Source organism: Artemia sp. Qi Xiang Cuo, chromosome 10 (genome assembly GCF_049724085.1).
Source record: "Artemia sp. Qi Xiang Cuo chromosome 10, ASM4972408v1, whole genome shotgun sequence".
Lineage (NCBI taxonomy): Eukaryota > Metazoa > Arthropoda > Branchiopoda > Anostraca > Artemiidae > Artemia > Artemia sp. Qi Xiang Cuo.
This window is the reverse complement of record NC_142803.1, coordinates 40,849,003-40,866,875: the sequence shown is the minus strand read 5'-3', so window position 1 is coordinate 40,866,875 and position 17,873 is coordinate 40,849,003. Positions and strand designations below refer to the sequence as shown.

At 35.7% G+C, this 17,873-nt stretch overlaps 1 protein-coding gene across 1 annotated transcript in view; it reads left to right on the top strand.

Annotated features, from left to right (window-relative positions):
- The window catches only part of LOC148947768 (leukotriene A-4 hydrolase-like), a 119,121-nt gene that overhangs the window by 84,900 nt on the left and 16,348 nt on the right, over window positions 1–17,873 (top strand). The window contains exons 7-8 of the mRNA XM_089095422.1: window positions 1,167–1,235; window positions 16,189–16,404. Coding sequence (XP_088951548.1) covers window positions 1,167–1,235; window positions 16,189–16,404 — 285 coding nt within the window. The remainder of the gene's footprint in view (window positions 1–1,166; window positions 1,236–16,188; window positions 16,405–17,873) is intronic.

Sequence of the window (17,873 nt, the reverse complement as noted above, 5' to 3'; positions counted from 1 at the left end):
TATGTGCTATAATATTTTTCATGTGTGTCAAAACTTGTAAAGAGTGGCTGCAAGGCATCTACCTAGACGTAAATTAATGCATTTTTTTTTGCTTTTTTTAAGGCTGTTATATTTTGGTATTTTGGTGTACTTATAGCACACCAAAACTAGTCTGTCCGAATAACATTCTTCTTCACAAAATGAATTGACTGAAAATGAAAATGAGTCCGTGGAATGATTTTTCAATGCATGATTTATTAAATCGTAGAATAGTTGTAGTTGAGTTTCATCAATTGTGTGAATGTCACATTATACTAGTGGAGTGAAAAAGGTGCCCCTGGAAGCTCTGTGGATTGTAATTCACACCTGTCTGTCGCAAGGGGTTCTTCCTCAAATAGCGGCGAACCTCGAGTTAAAATATAGCCAAGAAAGTGACACAGCTTTACACTTACGTATTGGCCTCGGATGACCTTTGTTCTGTGATGAGCTGTTGTAGTCGTAATGCTAGTGTCAATATGCTACTGCCACTAATTGCAGCTCTTCACAGCACCAACTCACATGAAGCCGACACAGCTGTGCACCTCCCACCTCCCAACCCCTCTTTTAAGAGCATCACTCTTCCCTCCCTCGTGTAAAGTTCCTACTTTTCTTAAATCTTTTCTTATTGCCTCTTTCCTGTCTATTCGAGGACATTTTGTTTTTCATCCTGAACTATTGAATCCTCCAAAAAATAATTTTCTTCTTTAAAATTTCTATCTACGACGCTTAAATTCATCTGTGCTAGTCTGTGATCCCAGGAGACGTATATTGTGTTCTCTTTTAGTCTTTGCTGTTTTCTCTAGGACAAAATTGGTCTAAATAACCAATATAAACAGCATCAGAAGCAACATTTCTTCGCTTCAGGCTCCACATCGGACGAACTACTGATGTAGCTTCGTATGTCAAAAGCAGCAAAATTGTGCCTAAACATATCACTAATCAATTTGGTTTTGTTGTGACTGAAAGACAATAATTCATTGTACACAATATCTACTCAATAAATAAAAATAAATCTTCTGTTTTAATTAAAGCTTGATGTATACCGTCTAAATGGCACATTATTTCTGTACTTTTTCTAACTAATAGAATTATTCTATTGAGTTTTTTTTTTCTTTAACACGTGCATAGTGTTTATTTTAATCTTTCAGGCTATCCATTGTCGTTCTGTGTTACCTTGTCAAGATACTCCAGCCGTGAAAGCACCGTACACAGCTTCTGTAAGTATATGCCTATGCTCTCAAATAAATTTGTAACTCAATATTTCTCTATTTTTCTTTTTTTTCTATCAATATTCCGAAACTATGCCTCATAATATTTTCTTGTTATTTGCAAAAAAAAAGAAAAAAAAAAGAAGCTAGAAGCCTACCATTTATATTGTGTGGGTGTGTGTGTGTGTTTGTGTGTGTGTGTGTGTGTGTGTGTGTGGCTGTGTGTTTGTTTTGCTTTTTGTTTGTGTTTTGGATTGTGTGTTTTTGTGTTTGTGTGTGTGTGTTTGTTTTTTTGTTTGTTTGTTTGATTGTGTGTGTGTGTTTGTGTGTTTGTGTGTGTTTGTGTTTTTTTGTGTTTTTTTGTTTGTTTTTTTGTTTTTTTGTGTTTGTGTGTGTGTTTTTGTGTTTGTCTGTGTGTGTGTGTTTGTGTGTGTGTTTGTGTGTGTGTTTGTGTTTGTGTTTTTTTTTTTGTGTGTTTGTTTTTGTGTTGTTTTTTGGTTTTTTTTGTTTGTTTGTTTTTTTGTGGTTGTGTTTTTTTGTTTTTGTGTGTTTGTGTGTGTGTGTGTGTTGTTTTGTTTGTGTTTGTGTTTGGGTGTGTGTGTTTGTGTGTGTGTGTTTGTGTTTGTTTGTGTGTGTGTGTTTGTGTGTGTGTGTTTGTGTGTGTGTTTGTGTTTTTTTGTGTTTGTGTGTGTGTGTTTTTTTTTTCTTGCATGTGTGTTTGTGTATTTGTGTGTTTGTGTATGTGCGTGTTTGTGCGTTTGTGTGTGTGTGTGTTTGTGTGTTTGTGTGTGTGTGTGTTGATGTGTTTGTTTTTTTGTTTTTTTTTGTTTGTGTTTGTGTGTGTGTTTGTGTTTGTGTTTGTGTGTGTGTGTTTGTGTTTGTTTGTTTTTGTGTGTGTGTGTGTGTTTGTTTGTGTTTGTGTTTTTGTTTGTGTGTGTTTGTGTTTGTGTGTGTGTGTGTGTTTTTTTGTTTTTGTTTGTGTGTTTGTGTGTGTGTGTGTATGTGTGTGTGTGTGTGTGTGTGTTTGAGTTTTAGTTTGTGTTTTTATATTTGTTTTTGTGTATGTTTTTGTTTGTATGTGTGTGTGTGTATTTGTGGGTTTTTGTGTTTGTGTGTGTGTGTTTGTTTGTGTGTGTGTGTGTGTGTGTGTTTTTGTGTGTGTGTGTGTGTGTTTGTGTTTGTGTAATTGTGTTTTTGTGTGTGTGTCTGTGTGTGTATGTTTGTGTGTGTTTGTTTGTGTGTGTGTGTGTTTGCGAGTGTGGGTGTTTGTGTTTGTGTGTGTGTTTGTGTGTTTGTGTGTGTGTGTGTGTGTGTGTTTGTCTGTGTTTTTTATTTTATTCTTTTATAACACATTCTTCATAATTAGCCTTAAAAAAGGAGAAAAAATTGTTTGTTTTTCATGAAAAAAAAAATCTTGAAAGAGAACCATCAGTCCTCATCAATAGTATGCACAAGAATATGTTTAAAAACTTAAATTAAAAGTTTCATTCTATTTTAATGATATGATTTAGAGATGTAAAACAAAAGTTGAAAAAAAAAAATAAAAAAAAAACTGTCAGAAAAAAAGAAAAAAAGTGGTTACTACAAACTTTATTTTTCTAATAGTAAAAGTCGCGACACACATATCTATATCATTCCCATTTTGAAGTTTGAAAATATTAAATGTGATTTTTTTTATGTTTTAAGTATGTTTCATATCATTCTAAGAGATGTAAAAAAAAAAAAAAAAAACTGTAAAAAAAAAAGTTGGGGGGGGGGGGTGTTGGTGGGACGGAGGGGTTGGAGGGAGGGTGGAGGGATAGGGTTGAGGGGTAGGGGTAGGACGTGGGGCCCAAGTATCAGAAGAAATTGTTTGTCTAGTATGCATCTCAAGTCATCGTGGTATGCACATTCTCATGACGATGCTATAAAAATACCCCGAAATAGGTCACTTTTAACACCCACCGAAAATCAAACTGATAAGTCGAATTTGCTTGAATTTGTTTCACTTTAATGGAATAAGCCTGTTACGATATTGTGACACTTAACATCAGTTGGGCAATGTCCCAGAAACAATACATTGGATGTATATTTAAAATCATATTATTTTCAATGGCTTGCTGGCTCAGTCGATTAACGTGTCATTCTTTTGCCGTAGGAAATTACGGGTGTCACGTTCGATTCCTACATCAAACACAAATTTCATAGAAATCAATGGTAAGATACTTAGAATGTAAAAAATCGTATCATTGGAAAAGAAAAATATCATCATTAGAGTACAATAAAATGACATCAATAAAAAAAATATTAAAATTAAAAATCCATATATTCATACAATAAAACATCCATACAAAAAAAATACTGTCTGCTTGTATGGCGGGGGGACTGTCCGCTACTTATCATTATAGCTACATTGGCTACCTGTCTGCTCTCTTTCATTGACACTGTGAAGCAGTACTGAACGCTTCCTCTTGTAAACACTAAAGGAGTTACTGTCCACTCTCTTTCATTTACACACTTAGGAATTACCGACCAATTCTTCTAATTAATGCTATAAAGGAGTACTGTCTGCTTGTATGGCGGGAGTACTGTCCGCTTGAAACTGTTATAGGTATATGGTGGGCACCCTCGTTGTAACTGTTATAGCTATATGGGGGGACACCCTCGTTGTAACTGTTATAGCTACACTACTCCCTTTCCCCCCAATACACCTGATAAAAAATTTGAGGTAGCCATTTTGTTAAAAATAGTTCAAAGATCTTATAACAAAAACTCCTTTGCGTATGGTCATTTTGTTAAATTAATTTAAAAAAACTTTCCGAAAAATAAGTTTTTCAAAGAAAAGTAAAGGCCATTTTAAACTTAAGCTCAGGAGATACAAAAACCTGTCAAAATTCAAACTCAAAACGACCAGAAATTACTATTAAAGAATAAATGAAACCCAAAACGAACAGAAATTAAATAAACAATCATAGCAAAAACATACAACAAGTAATAATATAAATGAATAAATAGATCATAAAGCGAGTAATGCTTAGATTGAATATGAAAATCAAGCTTAAAACGAAAACAAATATTTTGCTATTAAAGTATAAATGAAACTTAAACATAAATTAAATAACAATCAATGCGAACAAACAGACAATATATATTAATGTAAATGAATAAATAAATCTTAAAACGAGTGAAACTTAAATTGAATATGCAAATCAAGTTTGAATCGAATAAAAATAACTACAAACAAAAGTTTGGGTATCGTCTCACTGCAGAAGCCTAAAACCTACTGCGTCATTGGCGCTTTACTGAAAACAATTCTTTGAAATATTTTCACTTTTGTAACTTTAAGAAATCAAAAATTAATTAAGATTTCACGAAATAAATATAAGTATAGGTATATTAAACTGTCAATGCACATTTCTTTTCAGTAAACTCATTTGAATTTTTTTTCAGTAAAGTACAAATTATATTCTGGCTTTTAGAAAGCATAGGGGTTTTGAACCCTACTCACATTAATTTATGCTCGTTCCGAGTTTGACTCTAATATTTATTTTAATTTTTGGGCGTTTTGGGTTTCATTTATTTATTGATACTGATTTGGGGTAGTTGTATGCTTGGTAGATTATATGATAGTCCGGACGCCAGGTGTTGAAAATGTGAACCATGCCACGACGGAATGGAGATGCTACGAGAATTAGCCTACCCTCCACCCCCTAAATTGACCATGCGGATTCAAAAATACCAATGGCACTTGCTTGCGAGTGGTGGAACACTCCGAAACTTGATATTTTATTATATTTTGGTGTTTCATGCATTAAAATGCATGTTCCACAAAGTTTGAGGTGCAGTTTTCTGCTCAAATAGAAATGCCTAGAAGCCATAGAATGTTTTCATAACAAACTAACACGATTAGTTACAAAAAATGGCAAAACTATATGAGTCTTGAACAGTCTTGGAAAGTATAAACAAAATCAAATTGAATACTAGATATATAATGATATTAATTGTTGACAGATCCATCAGTTCAAGATTTTTTTCACTGTAATTTTTATTTTCATTTTCAATGCTGTAAGAACTTGAAATTAATAAATTTGTAATATACGAGTAATTCGTTTTCAGTGAAGCACCAATGACGCAGAAGGCTTTAGGTTAATATAGTTAAAGAAGGGGGCAGTATCCAAATTTTGCTTGTAGTGAAACTATATTTGTCTTGACCAATCTTGAAAAGAACTAATAAATTAAACTGAATATTTGATGCATAATGATATTAATTGCTAAAAGCTCATCAGTTCAAAATTTTACTGTAATTTTAATATTTATTTTCAATATTAAGTACAAAAGAAAACAATTGTAATATAATTCGTTTTCAGTAAAGCGCCAATGACGCAGTAGGTTTTAGGCTTCTGCAGTGAGACGATACCCACACTCTTGTTTGTAGTTATTTTTATTCGATTCAAACTTGATTTGCATATTCAATTTAAGTTTCACTCGTTTTAAGATTTATTTATTCATTTACATTAATATATATCGTATGTTTGTTCGCATTGATTGTTATTTAATTTCTGTTCGTTTTAAGTTTCATTTATACGTTTTAAGCTTGATTTTCATATTCAATTTAAGCATTACTTGCTTTATGATCTATTTATTCATTTATATTATTACTTGTTGTATTTTTTTGCTATGATTGTTTATTTAATTTCTGTTCGTTTTGGGTTTCATTTATTCTTTAATATTAATTTCTGGTCGTTTTGAGTTTGAACTTTAAAAGGTATTTGTATCTCCTGAGCTTATGTTTAAAATGGCCTTTACTTTTCTTTGAAAAACTTATTTTTCGGAAAGTTTTTTTTTAAATTAATTTTTGTTCGTTTTTTATTGCAAAAAGTTTCAAGATTTTATGGCATGGGGGGTGCTTACTGTCCGATTATTCTTGACTTTAAAAAACGGATCTAGAACTCTCAATTTAAATCGAATGAGGCTTTTTTCAAAGTCTTTACCATTACCTTTTTGATAAAAACCTTATATATATGAACAATAGACAGCTTGCATAACTTGTGGACAGCGATTGACAACAATGAATGGATTGTAAAAATAGCTCCAATAAGGGGGTTTAGACCATTTCACTTGCTGACACAAAAAGGAATCACGACGGTTTGGAATTGAACTTAATAGGATTTAGTGTGCCAAAGCAATTTTTCATCTATCACAGAGTCAGTATTTTAACCTTAGAATTGGATAATTGTAAAAGATTTCCTATATGTCCTTCCTATACAAAAACCCTTCCCATTAGCTAAAAACCCCCCTTGATAATATATGCCACAGGGTATAACATATAATGCCTATCTCTGGGTCCTGGTGGACTGTGTCGACACCGGGTTTTTTTGTTATCTGAACTTTGAACCATTCTAACAAAATGTCTATCTCAAAATTTTTATCTGATGCATTTAGGGCGTGGAGGAGGGAGAGGGGCTCCCCCTCTCTCAATCTCTTTTGATTCTCAAAAAATGAAAATGAACTTTCAATTTCCAATCAAATGAGCCCTCTCTAAAGCTTATGCGAGCATCCCGTCCATAAGAAATAATATGAAGGATTCGGATAACCCTAATATTATAATCCTTGCCCTGAGGCCTTTGGTGGAGTTTTAATCCTCAAAGACCTAATTTCCAGAACTTAAAACTACGGTTAATAATTTTTGACTGTCTTAAAATTTTGATTGGATGTGTTTGGGGTAAAGGTGGGCGTGAGAGGGGGGTTAGTTACCCTCAAATCACTTTCGTCTATTACAAAGGGCACTAGCCCTCATAATTTCCAATCGAATGAGCCTTTTTTGAAGTTTCTACGACACCGCCTTCTATAAAAAACCTTATATGCCCCCAGGACATAACTTAAAATCCTTGCCCTGAGGGTTGTGGGGGATTTTCCTCCTCAAAAACATATTTTCTATCTGGAAATCAACTACGCTTATCAAAAAGACTATCACAAAATTTTGATTGGATGTGTTTGAGGAACGGATGGGTGGCGGGGATAGATGCCCTCCAATCACTTTCGACTATGAAAAAGGGCACTAGCCCTTTGAATTTCCAATTGAATTTGCCAGTTTTGAAGTTTCTACGACAACGCCTTCTATAAAAACCTTATATGCCCCCAGGGCATATCTTAAAACTCTTGCCCTGAGGGTTGTGGGAGAGTGTCCTCAAAAATATATTTTCTATCCGGAAATCAACTACACTGAACAAAATGGCTACCTCAAAAGTTTGATTGGATGTGTTTGGGGAAATGATGGGCGTGGGGGGGGGGGGCTAGTTGCCAACCAATCACTTTCGACTATTAAAAAGGACACTAGCCCTTTAGTTTCCAATCGAATGAGCCTGTTTTGAAGTTTCTACGACAAGGCCTTCTATAAAAACCTTATATACCCCCAGGGCATAACTTAAAACTCTTGCCCTGAGGGTTGTGGGGGAGTGTCCTCATCAAAAATATATTTTCAATCTGGAAATCAACTACGCTGAACAAAAATGGCTATCTCAAAATTTTGATTGGATGTGTTTGGGGGAATGATGGGCGTAGGGGGGGGGCTAGTTGCCCTCCAATCACTTTTGACTATTAAAAAGGGCACTATCCCTTTGAATTTCCAATCGAATGAGCCTTTTTTGAAGTTTCTATGACAGACGCCTTCAATAAAAACCTTATATACCCCAGGGGCATAACTTAAAACCCTTGCCCTGAGGGTTGTGGGTGATTGTCCTCCTCAAAAACATTTTTTCTATCTGAAAATCAACTACGCTGAACAAAATAGCTATCTCAAAATTTTGATTTGATGTGTTTGGGGGAATGATGGGGGGGGGGGGGCTAGGTGCCCTCCAATCACTTTTGACTATTAAAAAGGGCCCTATCCCTTTGAACTTCCAATCGAATGAGCCTTTTTTGAAGTTTCTACGACAACGCCTTCTATAAAAACCTTATATGCCCCGAGGGCATATCTTAAAACCCTTGCCCTGAAGGTTCTGGGGGAGTGTCCTCCTCAAAAATATATTTTCTATCTGGAAATCAACTACGCTGAACAAAATGGCTATCTCAAAATTTTGATTGGATGTGTTTTGGGAAATGATGGGCGTGGGGCGGCTAGTAGCCCTCCAATCACTTTCGACTATTAAAAAGGGCACTATCCCTTTGAACTTCCAATCGAATGAGCCTTTTTTGAAGTTTCTATGACAACGCCTTCCCTAAAAACCTTATATGCCCTCAGGGCATATTTTAGAATCCTTGTCCTGATGGTTCTTGGAGTGTCCTCCTCAAAAAAATATTTTCTATCTGGAAATCAACTCCGCTAAACAAAATGGCTATCTGAAAATTTTGATTTGGATGTGTTTGGGGAAATGATGGGCGTGGGGGGGGGGAGGGGGCTAGTTACACTCCAACCACTTTCGACTATTAAAAAGGGCACTAGCCCTTTAATTTCCAATCGAATGAGCATGTTTTGAAGTTTCTACGACAACGCCTTTTATAAAAACCTTATATGCCCCCAGGGCAAAACTTAAAACCCTTGCCCTGAGGGTTGTGGGGACTATCCTCCTCAAAAATATATTTTCTATCGGGAAATCAACTACGCTGAACAAAATGGCTATCTCAAAATTTTGATTGGATGTGTTGGGGGTGAATGATGGGCGTGGGGGGGGGGCTAATTGCCCTCCAATCATTTTTGACTATTAAAAAGGGCACTAGCCCTCTGAATTTTCAATTGAATGAGCATGTTTTGAAGTTTCTACGACAACACCTTCTATAAAAACCTTGTTTGCCTCCAGGGCATAACTTACAACCCTTGCCCTGAGGGTTGTGGGGGAATGTCCTTCTCAAAAACATATTGTCTATCTGGAAATCAAATACGCTGAACAAAATGGCTATCTCAAAATTTTGATTGGATGTGTTTGGGGAAATGATGGGCGTGGGGGGGGGGGAGGGGGGCGAGTTACACTCCCATCACTTTCGACTATTAAAAAGGGCACTAGCTCTTTAATTTCCAATCAAATGAGCCTGTTTTGAAGTTTCTACGACAACGCCTTCTATAAAAACATTATATGCCCCCAGGGCATAACTTAAAACCCTTGCCCTGAGGATTACGGGAGAGTATCCTCCTCAAAAATATATTTTCTATCTGGAAATCAACTACGCTGAACAAAATGGCTATCTCAAAATTTTGATTGGAGGCAATAGGGGGAATAATGGGCCTGGGGGGGGGGTCCTTTCGACTGTTAAAAAGGGCACTAGCTTTTTGAATTTCTAATGGAATGAGCCTTTTTTGAAGTTTCTACGACAACGCCTTCTATAAAAACCTTATATGCCCCCAGGGTTTAACTTAAAACCCTTACCATGAGGGTTGTGGGGGAGTGTCCTCCTCAGAATATATTTTCTATCTGGAAATCAACTACGCTGAAAAAAATGGCTATCTAAAAATTTTGATTGGATGTGTTTGGGGGAATGATGGGCGTGGGGGGGGGATAGATGCCCTCCTATCACTTTTGACTATTAAAAAGGGCACTAGCCCTTTGAATTTCCAATTGAATGTGCCTGTTTTGAAGTTTCTATGACAACGCCTCTATAAAAACCTTATATGCCCCCAAGGCATAATTTAAAACTCTTGCCCTGAGGGTTGTGGGGGAGTGGCCTCCTCAAAAACATATTTTCTATTTGGAAATCAACTAGACTGAACAAAATGGCTATCTCAAAAGTTTGATTGGATGTGTTTGGGGAAATGATTGGCGTGGGGGGGGGGCTAGTTGCCCTCCAATCACTTTCGACTATTAAAAAGGACAATAGCCCTTTAGTTTCCAATCGAATGAGCCTTTTTTGAAGTTTCTAAGTAAACTCCTTTACTAAAAAACTTGTATGCCCCGAGGGCATAACTTAAAACTCTTGCCCTGAGGATTGTTGGGGAGTGTCCTCCTCAAAAACATACTTTCAATCTGGAAATAATCCACGCTGAAAAAAATGGCTATCTCAAAATTTTGTTGGGAGGGGTTTGGGGGAATGCTGGGCGTGGGGGGGGGCTAGTTGCCCTCCAATCACTTTCGACTATTAAAAAGGGCACTATCCCGTTGAGTTTTCAATCGAATGAGCATTTTTTGAAGTTTCTATGACAACGCCTTCAATAAAAAACCTTATATACCCCCAGGGCATAACTTAAAACCCTTGCCCTGAGGGTTGTGGGGGAGTGTCCTCCTCAAAACATGTTTTCTATCTGAAAATCAACTACGCTGAACAAAATGGCTATCTCAAAATTTTGATTTAATGTGTTGGGGGGAATTATGGGCGGGGGGGGGGGGTTGTTGCCCTCCAATCACTTTCGACTATTAAAAAGGGCACTATCCCTTGGAATTTCCATTAGAATAACCCTTTTTGAAGATTATATGACACCGACTTCTCTAAAAACCATATATGCATCAAGTTTCTCTCTTAAACACTTGCATTGAAGGTTCAGGGTGAGCGTACTACTCAAAATTGTAGTGACTAGCAGTAAATACGCAATACGGAACCCATTTACCGTATGAAATTTTTTATGGAAGGGTTTGGGGGAAATGATGGGCGTGGGGGGGGAGGGGGGCTAGTTGCCTTTCGATCATTTTTGATTATTAAAAAGGGCACTATCCCTTTAATTTCCAATCGATTGAGCTTTTTTTGAAGTTTCTACGACAACGCCTTTTATAAAAACCTTATATGTCCCCAGGGAAAAACTTAAAACCCTTGCCCTGAGGGTTGTGGGGGACTATCCTCCTCAAAAATATATTTTCTATCTGGAAATCAACTACGCTGAGCAAAATGTCTATCTCAAAATTTTGATTGGATGTGTTGGGGGGAATGATGGGCGTTGGGGGGGGGGCTAGTTGCCCTCCAATCATTTTCGACTATTAAAAAGGGCACTAGCCCTTTAATTTTCAATCGAATGAGACTATTTTGAAGTTTCTACGATAAAGCCGTCTATGAAAATCTTATATCCCCCCAGGGCATATCTTACACCCTTTGCTCAGAAGGTTTGGCGGGAATATCCTCCTCCAAAATATGTTGTTTACCTGGAAATCAACTACGCTGAACAAAATGGCTATCTGAAAATTTTGATTGGATGTGGTTGGGGAAATGATGGGCGTGGGGGGGGGGGCTAGTTACACTCCAATCACTTTCGACTATTAAAAAGGGCACTAGCTCTTTAATTTCTAATAGAATGAGCCTGTTTTGAATTTTCTACGAAAATGCCTTCTATAAAAACCTTATATGCCCCCAGGGCATAACTTAAAACCCTTGCCCTGAGGATTACGGGGGAGTATCCTCCTCAAAAATATATTTTCTATCTGGAAATCAACTACGCTGAACAAAATGGCTATCTCAAAATTTTGATTGGATGAGTTTGCGGAAATGATGGGCGGGGGGGGGGGGTGCTAGTTGCACTCCAATCACTTTCGACTATTAAAAAGGGCACTAGCCCTTTAATTTCTAATCAATTGAGCCTGTTTTGAAGTTTCTACGACAACGGCTTATAAAAACCTTATATGCCCCCAGGGTATAACTTAAAACACTTGCCCTGACGGTTGTGGGGGAGTTTCCTCCTCAAAAACATATTTTCTATCTGGAAATAAAATACGCTGAAAAAAATGGATATCTAAAAATTTTGATGGGATGTGTTTGGGGGAATAATGGGCGTGGGGGGGGGGGCTAGTTGCCCTCCAATCACTTTCGACTATTAAAAAGGGCACTAGCTGTTTGAATTTCCAATCGAATGAGCCTTTTTTGAAGTTTCTACGACAACGCCTTCTATAAAAACTTATATGCTCCCCAGGGCATAACTTACAACCCTTGCCCTGAGGGTTGTGGGGGAGTGTTCTCCTCAAAATATATTTTCTGTCTGGAAATCAACTACGCTGAACAAAATGGCTATCTAAAAATTTTGATTGGATGTGTTAGGGGAAATGATGGGCGTGGGGGGGGGGGGGGGGGGCTAGTTGCAATCCAATCACTTTCAACCATTAAAAAGGGCACTAGTCCTTTAATTTTCAATCGAATGAGCCTTTTTGGAGGTTTGTACGACGAGCCTTCTATAAAAACCTTATATGCCCCCAGGGCATAAGTTAACACCCTAGCCCTGAGGGTTGTGGGAGAGTGTCCTCCTCATAAACATAATTTCTATCTGGAAATCAACTAGGCTGAACAAAATGGCTATCTCAAAATTTTGGATTGGATGTGTTTGAGGGAATGATGGTCGTGGGGGGGGCTAGTTGCCCTCCAATCATTTTCGATTATTAAAAAGGGCACTAGAACTCTCGATTTCCAATCGAATGAGCCCCCTTTGAAGTTTCTACGACGACCCCTTCCGTATGAAGTGCCTCTGGGAAAAAAAAAAAAATAATAAAACATTGGTCCGTATGGCCTTTACTATAGGCAACGCTACAGCGTTGCCTCTGAAATAGTTCCAAGATCAGATAAGAAAAACTCCTGTGTCGCCCCCCCCCCCCCCGCCGGGCCGGGGCCGGCGTTATAAGTATTGCTCTGGGGGTATATATGGTTCTTATGGAAGGTATGCTCGTATAAACTTCAGAGAGGGTTCATTTGAATGAAAATTAAAAGTTGTAGTTCATTTTCTCAGAGGGAAAACAGATCAGAGGGCAACTAGCCCCTCCCGCCCTCCATGCCTTTGGGTGTATCGGATGGATAAAACCATCCGTTAAAAATTTCAAGTGACTATTTTGTTAAAAATAGTTGAACCATCAGATATTAAAACTCCAGGGTCGACCAACCCCCCAGGGCCCAGGGATAGGCGTTGTAAGTTATACTCTGGGGATATATATGATTCCTAATGAAGTGATACTCGTATAAACTTCAGAGAGGGCTCATTTGATTGAAAATAGAAAGTTCTAGTTCACTTTTAAAGAGTCAAAAGAGACCGAAGCTTAGTCTAGTCCCCCCTACGCCCTTTTTCCCCAAACCCATCCGATAAAAATTTTGAGATACCAATTTTGTTAAAATAGTTCAAAGATCAGATAATAAAAACTCCGAGGTTGACGGAAACCCATTTTTCCACTTTGATATTGTTACTTTGATATCAGTTTTGTTACTTTGATGAATATTTGATTTATTTTGTAAAGTTTGATTTTGAAATAAGGAATTTTTAAAAACTTGAAATTTTTTGCAATAAAAAACGAGCAAAAATTAATTAAAAAAAAACTTTCCGAAAATAAGTTTTTCAAAGAAAAGTAAAGGCCATTTTAAAGTTAAGCTCAGCAGATACAAATACATTTTAAAATTCAAACTCAACACAACCAGAAATTACTATTAAAGAATAAATGACAACCAAAACCAACAGCAGTTAAATGAACATTCATAGCAAAAACATACAACAAGTAATAATATAAATGAATAAATAAATCTTAAAGCGAGTAATGCTTACATTGAATATGAATATCAAGCCTAAAACAAAAAAAAATATTTTCCTATTGAGGTATAAATGAAACTAAAAACGAACAGAAATTAAATAAACAATCAATGCAAACAAACATACAATAGATATTAATTTAGATTAATAAATAAATCTTAAAACGAGTGAAACTTAAATTGAATATGCAAATCACGCTTGAAACGAACAAAAGGCACCACAAACAAGAGTTTGGGTATGACCTGCTTCTCTCACTGTATAAGTCTAAAACCTACAGCGTCATTGGCACTTTACTGAAAACTATATGCGTCTTGAACAGTCTTGGAAAGTATAAACTACATCAAATTGAATATTAGATGTATAATGATATTAATTGTTCAAAGATCCATCAGTTAAAGAATTGATTTCACTGTAATTGTATTTTTATTTTCAATACTATAAGAACTGGAAAAGAAAATATTTGTAATATAATCCGTTTTCAGTTAAGCGCCAATGACGCAGTAGGCTTTTGGTTTTTATTTACAGTTAGGAAAGGAGGTAGTATCCAAACACTTGTTTGTAGGGAAACTATATTCGTCTTTAACAACTTTAAAAAGATCTAATAAATTAAACTGAATATTTGATGTATAGTGATATTAATTGCTGAAAGTTCGTCAGTTCAAAATATTACTATAATTATAATGTTTATTTACAATATTAAATACAAATGAAAACATTTGTCATAAAATTGGTTTTCAGTAAAGTGCCAATGACGCAGTAGGTTTTAGAATTATATAATGAGAGAAAGAAGTGATGCCCAAACTCGTTTTCGGATCTATTGTTGTTTATTACAAGCTTGTTTTGTACATTCAGTTTAATTTTCATACGTTTTAAGATTTATTTATTAGTCTAAATCAATACCTGCTGTATACTTGTTTGCATTGATTGTTTATTTAATTTCTGTTCGTTTTTAGTTTCATTTATACTTCAATAAGAAAATGTTTTGTTTTTCGTTTTAAGCTTGATATTCATATTCAATCTAAGCATTTCTAGCTTTAAGATCTTTTTATTCATTTATATTATTACTTGTTGTATGTTTTTGCTATGACTGTTTATTTAATTTCTGTTCGTTTTTGGGTTTCATTTATTCTTTAATAGTAATTTCTGGTCGTTTTGTGTTTGATTTTTAAAAGGTATTTGTATCTGCTAAACTTAAGTTTAAAAATGACGTTTACTTTTATTTTAAAAACTTATTTTTCGGAATTTTTTTTTTATTAATTGCAATAAAAGCCGCTTTGGGCCATGGCAAAAAAAAAATGAAAAATCACAAAAAATAATAGTACATGACAATAAAACTCATAATAAAATATAGTACATAACCATAACAATGCAAAATTACAAAACAAACCAAAAACATAACAAAGCACATAATACCATTAAACTAGCATACATAATTACACAAATTTTCTTAGATGAAAAGTCATTCTTAAATGAAAAGTGACAATAAAAAATTACTGTGTCTTGAGGCTTTTAAGCTATAAGTCGGAGGTGAAATTCTTTTTAAAATAATTTTAGTTGGTTTCCTTCTGTAATGTTTTGATAACAAAAATTATTTTAATACAAAACTAATTTTCTATCTGAGTAAAAGGAAGCTCTTACTTTATAGAATGCAGTCGGAAAACTCCTATACATTCCATTTGCTACTAAAACTTTAGTGGTGGTGGGGTCGTTCAGATGCGCATGGCCCCACTTTGGTCTTCCAGACATACAGATTGAAGTCCTTTCTAGTCAAAAAGATGCTCTTCAGTTAAGCTAATCAAAATCCTTGCATAATTCCTGTTCAAACGAGATGCGACATTGTAAATTTTTCTGCTTTGAAGTTGATAATGAGACGAGTGGGGGGGGGGGGGGATTCTGGTGTGCCAGGACATGTTAATTTTTCTGCTTTGAAGTTGATAATGAGACGAATGGGGGGGGGGGGAATTCTGGGGGGCCAGGAGCCAACTTTGCCCCTCTAATAATATAGATTGAAGATTCTTGCATGATTCCTCTTCCAACAAGGTTCAAAGTGTCTGTGTCTTGTATCAAGAAGGAAATAGTGGTGGGAGGGCCGGGGCTAGTGCATGAAGGGCCATGGGCCCTCGAAGAAAGAGTGAAAGGAGGAAAGATTGTTTGGGTTTATAGAGTTTTGGAAGCTCTTGAATTGTTTCAGTTGCCAACGTGCCTAACTTTTCTAGTAAAATGTATCTATGAAGAAATGGTAATTCTGGTGCTGCATTGGTCTTGCCTCTCCTGGGGGGTGAAGTTTTCGGACCTTTCGATCATTTGGAGCAAAATGTTTCTAAAAATGTAATCCGATGCAATTAAGTACCACAAGGATGCTTGCCCATCTATTACTTTTGACCTCAAAAAAAGACTTGAAAACTTGAATGAGTCTCGATTGAATGAGTCTCCTCCCAAATCTTATGACCCACCGTTATACACAAAATTATAGGTGAACAAATTATTACACAGGAGAGTAATTGATCTTTATCTAGTCCGCCTTAATAATGTTGAATGTGATTTGATGAAATTCAAATTTTATCTTTTTTTTAGGTAAGGGTTCCAAAAGAAATTGTTGTTCTTATGAGCGCCCAGAGAAAAAATGTCAGTGAAACAGAAGGTGTTTATAAATTTGAACAGTCAGTACCCATTCCAGCCTATTTAATAGCTATTGTTGCTGGCAAATTAGATTCACGCGTTATTGGTGATAGGTCAAGAGTTTGGGCAGAACCTGATGTTGTCGAGAAGGCCGCCTATGAATTTGCAGAGGTAAGCTATTGGTTTCACCAAAATAGGTTTTCATGCTTGTTGTATTTGAATGGGTTGCTTTCAGTTACGAAACTACATGTGCATAACAGTGCTTTTAAAGTTTCAAATGGGTTTTCTTTGTTTTCGATTGTGATGTATATTTCACTAATGATGAAAACTAATATTATTGGTTAGTGTAAAAAAAATGCCAATGTTATTATCATCAAAGGTTTGTTTTTCGAATACTTTGGGAGCAGGCTCATTACAGAAAACTAAATTTTGTTTGAAGATCCAGTAACGTGGCACTGAAGAACCACCAATATTTAAGGAATGATAATCCTTAGTAATTCGAAATGTTTAAAAACTAAAATACTGCCTAAAAAATAAAAATGAAACTAGGAAAGAAAAAACTATATCCGAATCCCTGCTCTCTTCGTGGTGATGTTCAGTCGTTCAGTCATTTTCTTGTAATCAAATAATCAATTCGTGAAATAAAGCTCCAATGCACTGATCCAGCATATAAATACCGTGCTTATAATAAAAGAAGTTTTTCACTAATGCTGGTTTTCTTTTCATTGATATTTTAATGGAACAAATTTTCATGTCGGATTAAAATGTGTTTTTACGTAATTATGAGTCATCGATCAATGAGCTATGCATTGCCTGTTGTGGAAGAAGGTCGAATAACCTTGTACAAAATATACATTATGTAGAAAGAAAAAGTGTATCCGTCAAAGTGTATTTATTTAATGTACACATTAATAGAATAAATCACCTGAATAGAATAAGTTGCCTATTAAGGGTATTATGCAATACTTACTTAGGGGATAAATTCCCACCTTGGGGGTATTTTTCCTTATTGATGTTAACTTTTAAATTCAGGAACATTTCAGTTCAAGACTCCTTGGCATTCACAATAATTATGTAATAATAATGTAATAATATACACTCAAGTTTAGATATGTCTTTAAAGCCAAGTACGATAGTATGCACTTAATAATCATGGCAATGTATTTTTTGCCCTCAATTATAGAATAAAGAGAAGCAAAGCAATTCAGAAGAAAAAGAAGAAAAGACATTCGTATGCCAATGATGTGTGTCGACAGTGATATCGAAAGGAGAGCTTACTTTCAGAACCTCATCAAATTTTACCTTGCTATTCTTTCTAAAACAGATATTCCAATCTAGTTTTATCCAATCGAGTTCCATACATAAAATTAGGCGCACATTAAATCCTTTGTGAATGTGATGATGAGCATGTAAAGTGAAAACTAGACTAAACTAACCAAGCTAGAAACCTGATAACCTTCCAACCCATAGAACAGAATGGACTATGTAAATAAAATCGTAAAAAAAGGACAGAAAGCTTGACTTGGAATAATGTCATAGAGACCCGAAGGCAAGGGCTATTATGTGACTCTTTTTACCATTACCAAAGAATTAACAAATTACTTCCAATGGAGAAAATTTGCTGCCTCTTTCCTTCTTTT